Source organism: Siniperca chuatsi, linkage group LG2 (genome assembly GCF_020085105.1).
Source record: "Siniperca chuatsi isolate FFG_IHB_CAS linkage group LG2, ASM2008510v1, whole genome shotgun sequence".
In the NCBI taxonomy this organism is placed as follows: Eukaryota; Metazoa; Chordata; class Actinopteri; order Centrarchiformes; family Sinipercidae; genus Siniperca; species Siniperca chuatsi.
The window spans coordinates 372,501-377,284 of NC_058043.1; the positions used below are offsets into that span (position 1 = coordinate 372,501).

The 4,784-nt window shown below is 49.8% G+C and overlaps 1 protein-coding gene across 3 annotated transcripts; it reads right to left on the bottom strand.

Moving 5' to 3' along the window:
- Positions 1 to 3,222: 3,222 nt before the first annotated feature.
- On the bottom strand, positions 3,223 to 4,440 carry LOC122886391. Of its 3 annotated transcripts, none has more exons than XM_044218530.1 (2): positions 3,636 to 4,440; positions 3,223 to 3,376 (listed from the first exon to the last, which is right to left on the bottom strand). In XM_044218530.1, coding segments are annotated over exons 1-2 (807 nt in total). In that variant the 3' UTR covers positions 3,223 to 3,374. The 3 variants fall into 3 exon arrangements, with proteins under 3 accessions (XP_044074465.1, XP_044074456.1, XP_044074445.1); XM_044218521.1 differs by having other exon boundaries at positions 3,223 to 3,466; positions 3,501 to 4,440; XM_044218510.1 differs by having other exon boundaries at positions 3,483 to 4,440.
- Positions 4,441 to 4,784: the final 344 nt, after the last annotated feature.

The window sequence follows — 4,784 nt, forward strand, 5'->3', positions numbered from 1 at the left end:
GAAATGACCAAGGCCGTAACTGAGGCCATTATAGCTCAGTTGCCGTCTGCCGGACCAGCGCCCCCTGCAGATCAACCATAGTACTACCCCAGTCCTCCATATCCCCAACCAGGATATCCCCAGCCAGGCCCACAGTGGGGGAGCCCCAGAGGAAGAGGGAGAGGACACATGGGAGGACCCCACCCCTGCTACCTATGCGGACAACTCGGACATTGGGCCAGAGACTGCCCTAGAGGAGGAGGAGGTTCCCAAGCTCTGCAACAACAACAAGGCCAAAGACAGAAGAGTGCTAATGTACCACAGCTCCAAACTGGATAATATGGAAACAGGGCAAGCAGGATGTACAAGGTACTTAGCAGCATTGGCAAAAGCAATCACAAAAACAAGCCACATAGTAATGTGCCACGAATTGAAAGTGAACACTGATCATGGAGTAGTGGCATTTTTGGGATCAAGTGCATTCACCTTCTCCACAGCAAGAAAAATGAAAATTTCAGACATTCTGCTGCAACCACATGTCACATACCACACTGAAGGTGTGAACATGGCAAGTGGACTGACCACAGACAATAGCAAGCGCATAATTGTGCGGAAAGAGCTGAAAGATAAGACTCAGAACGGATCTGGAAACAGAACCTCTACAAAACCCAAAAGTGATCCTATTCACAGATGGATGCTGCTACAGAAGAGACAGTGGAAATGTGGCCTCCTATGCTGTAGTAAAACAGGATCCACACACAAAGATGCATCTCACAATAGACCAAGGTCTCATACCACAACCAGCCTCAGCACAGCTGGCTGAAATAGTGGCCTTAACAAGAGCCCTGGAGTTGTCTGAAGGAAAAAGAGTGAACATCTACACAGACTCAGCTTATGGACATGGAGCTGTACATGTGGATGGACCGCAGTGGGTCAGAAGGAACTTCCTGACTACAGCCAACACTCCAGTAAAGCACCGAGCACAGCTAGAAAAACTGGTAAGAGCAGTACTACTGCCTGCAGCTGTGGCCATGATGAAATGCAAAGGACACCAGAAACTAGACACCAGCATAGCTGAAGGAAATGATGCTGCAGACTTAGCGGCCAAGAAGGCGGGAGGATACACACCAAGACAGATGTCTGTCACCAGTGAACAACTACCAGAACTAACAGAGAAAGACATCATTGACATGCAAGAACAAGCAGGAGTATACGAGCAAAGTGAATGGTATCGGAAAGGAGCAACAAAGAAGGAAGGCCTGTGGAGAGCTCATGATGGAAGAATAGTGGCTCCAGCCAAACTTTGTCAGCTACTACTCAAACAAGCACACGGACCAGCTCATGAGAACAAGAAGAAAACACAGAAGAACATTGAAGGATGCTGGTGGTATCCCCACATGACAGCCATAGTGGAAAACTATGTGACAGAATGCTACACTTGCAATGGACACAACCCTAAGCAGGCACACAAGTGCCCAATGGGAAGGTTTCCAGTACCAGAAGCACCATTCCAAGACATCACGATCGACTTCACCGATATGGGTGTGGAAAACAGAACAAAAGGCTACCGTTACTTGCTGGTGATGGTAGACAGATTCACCAAGTGGGTAGAGGCAATACCATGCAAAAAAGAGTCAGCAGATGTAGTAGTAAAATGGTTGAAAAATTAGTTAATACCAAGATACGGGGTCCCGCGTAATGTACGCTCAGATAACGACTCACATTTCAGTAACAAACAGCTGGGGGAGGTGGAAAAAGCACTGGGAATAACACATAGATTTGGAGCAGTGTATCATCCCGCGTCGCAGTGTTTGGTGGAAAGAGCCAACCAGATTCTGAAAAGAAAGATTGCTAAAATCTGTTTTGGCACAAAGCTCAGTTGGGTGGATGCACTGCCTTTGGCACTTATGTCCATGAGAACCTCCCCAGGGGCCAAGACACACTTGACACCCCATGAGTTGCTGACAGGTAGGCCAATGCCAGGGCCACCCAGGGAGGGAGGTCATATGCCCCCTCTGGATGTCTGGCAGATTGACTGTGACGAATACATGACTGCCGTGACTAACTTGTCCCGAGTTTTGTGTAAACAGGTACAGCTGGCCGAACCCGAAGCAACCATCACCGAGACTCCAGCAGTACAGGTAGGGGATTGGGTACGGGTGAAAGTTCACAAGAGAAAGTGGACTGATCCCAGGTGGACAGGACCTTATGAAGTGGTTGAGTGTACCTCCCACGCAGTCCAGGTAAAAGGAAAAGCTGGAGCAATTTGGCACCACCTGACACATTGTGTACCAGCCCCACCACCCTCATGCACTTTAGCGGAGGTTAGAACTGAATTGGCTGAACACAAGTAAGGGCTCTAAAAGATAAAACTAAGAATTTGACCCAAAGAAGTTGAGAAGCCCTAACTGTCATGGCTGACCCTAGGGGTCGACCGTGGCACCCTTTTCGCCAACCAGGCCTCTGTGGCCTAAGAGGAACAATTGGGACCAACTTCTCTGATGGCCTGGCAGAATAGGATGGCTTTAGATATGCTGTTGGCAGAAAAGGGTGGAGTTTGCAAAATGTTTGGGGATTTCTGCTGTACATTCATTCCCAATAATACTGCCCCTGATGGAAGCATCACCAAGGCTCTAGCTGGCCTTACTTCCCTGTCTGAAGAGTTGGCTGAAAATTCAGGCATCAATGACCCGTTCAGTAATTGGGCAAATCATTATTTTGGTAAATATAAGGCCCTCTTCATGTCACTAATTGTTTCCTTTGCTTGTTTCGCAGCCATTTTAGTGTGCTGTGGCTGCATCCCCTGCTTATGTGCATTGATCAACTGTCTCATTACCACAGCCCATACCAAAGAGAAAGACCCTCTGCCTTACCAAATGCCCCTGTTAGGTGAAGCTTTGGAGTCAGATGAGGAAGAAGAGTTACAGGAGGTACAGGTAGATGGGGACGGGGGTTGTAGTGTGTAATTGCATCATTTTGATTGAGTTTACACCTTAAAAGGTGTAAAAGGAGGGATTTGTGAGAATTAAAAAATTTTAATGAAGGTTGCTTGCCTATTAATACCATGTTGAAACTTTTGTACACATATACACACACACACACAGGGCATGAGGTTTAACAATTCAAAGTGTTGTCCTGCAGACTTGCTGACTGCAGGGAAAAGTTGATTAGCTGTTGCAAACAGGCTTACATTGTCGTATGTACGATCTTCGAACCCACAAAAATGCAGAACCACAAGGTAGCTTAGTCACTTGATTCACACTTTATTATAACAAGCATGGATATTGGACCGGGGTGTAGCAGTGGAGAACAGGCAAGGTGGAGATGGCTGAAGAGGCAGGCAGACAGGCAGACAGGAATCCAGAGAACAGGAGCTGATCACCAGCACAGGATAATCCTTTGGGCAGAGCAGAAGACAGGATCAAAAACACGAGGAAACAAAATATACTTGCAAAGTATTTAGCTGCGTATTTCTTAGCAGAGCCTTGACGTAGTGGTCGTACAGTGTACGGGGACGATCTAGCGTCGGTGTAGTGGAAGAGTCTGGCATATAAGCTGTGGAGACTGATGAGTAGATAGAGGACAGGTGTGCCGGTGATCAGCAGCAGGTGAGGATTCATGGAGCCGGTGACATACACACTTACACACACACCTACAGACAAGTAGGGGACACACAGGAAACACCAGGAAGGGGAAACAACAGAGAACACAGGGCTGAAGAGGCAACGGTGGCAGACTACCACAGTACCTCCTCCTCAACGGGAGAAGGGCGGCCCTGGTGTCCTTCCAGACTCTCCGGCAGCGACGAAGGTGGTGTTGTACGGATGGTACCGCTAGCTCACTCTCTTGGGCTGGAAAAAGGGGTGGTTGATACCCAAGCGAGGACTCAAATGGAGAGAGCCCGGAAGCTGCGCATGTCAGGGAATTGTGCGCATACTCCACCCAGGGGAGTTGGGAACTCCAAGAGGAGGGATTGGAGGCGGCCACGCAGCGAAGAGCTGCTTCGAGGTCCTGGTTTGCCCTCTCTGTCTGTCCGTTAGATTGTGGGTGGAAGCCGGAAGAGAGACTGATGGTAGCCCCAAAGCTTGGCCAAAAGAGGGCGACTGGGAACTGGGAGTGGTAACAGTAGACCAGCCGGTGGTCGATGTGATGCCTTCCCACGAGCACATATGGTACAGGCGGCCACGAAAGCCCGGGTATCGGCCTCCATGGTGGTCCACCAAAAGTGCCGTTGGAGGAGGGAGAGAGTTCGGGTAACGCCAGGGTGACAGGCGAAGCGGGAGTTGTGGACCCATTGCAGTACTTGGGACCGAGTGGCGTCGGGAACAAACAAGCGGTTCGGGGGCCCGTTGCCTGGGTCGGGCTGATCCCTTTGAGCCTCCCTAACCTTGGTCTCAATCTCCCAAGTGAGGGCAGCCAATACACAGGTGGGAGGCAGAATAGTGTCTGACCCGGTTTCATGGTCCAGGGAAAGATCCTGACGGGACAATGCGTCGGCCTTGACATTCTTCGACCCGGTCGGTAGGTAAGAGAGAAATTGAAGCGCCCAAAGAACAATGCCCATCGTGCTTGGCGCGAGTTTAGTCGTTTAGCCGACTGAATATACTCAAGGTTCTTATGGTCTGTCCAGACTATAAATGGCTGCTCAGCACCCTCCAGCCAATGGCGCCACTCCTCTAAAGCCATCTTGACCGCCAAGAGCTCCCTGTTGCCCACATCATAATTTCGCTCGGCGGGGGTGAGTCGGCGGGAGAAGAATGCACAAGGGTGAAGTCTCTGGTCGGTGTCGGAGAACTGGGAGAGTA

Excerpts from the sequence above, each read along its gene's own strand:
- LOC122886391 (XM_044218521.1), bottom strand. The coding sequence starts at position 4,440 with ATGAAACCGGGTCAGACACTATTCTGCCTCCCACCTGTGTATTGGCTG.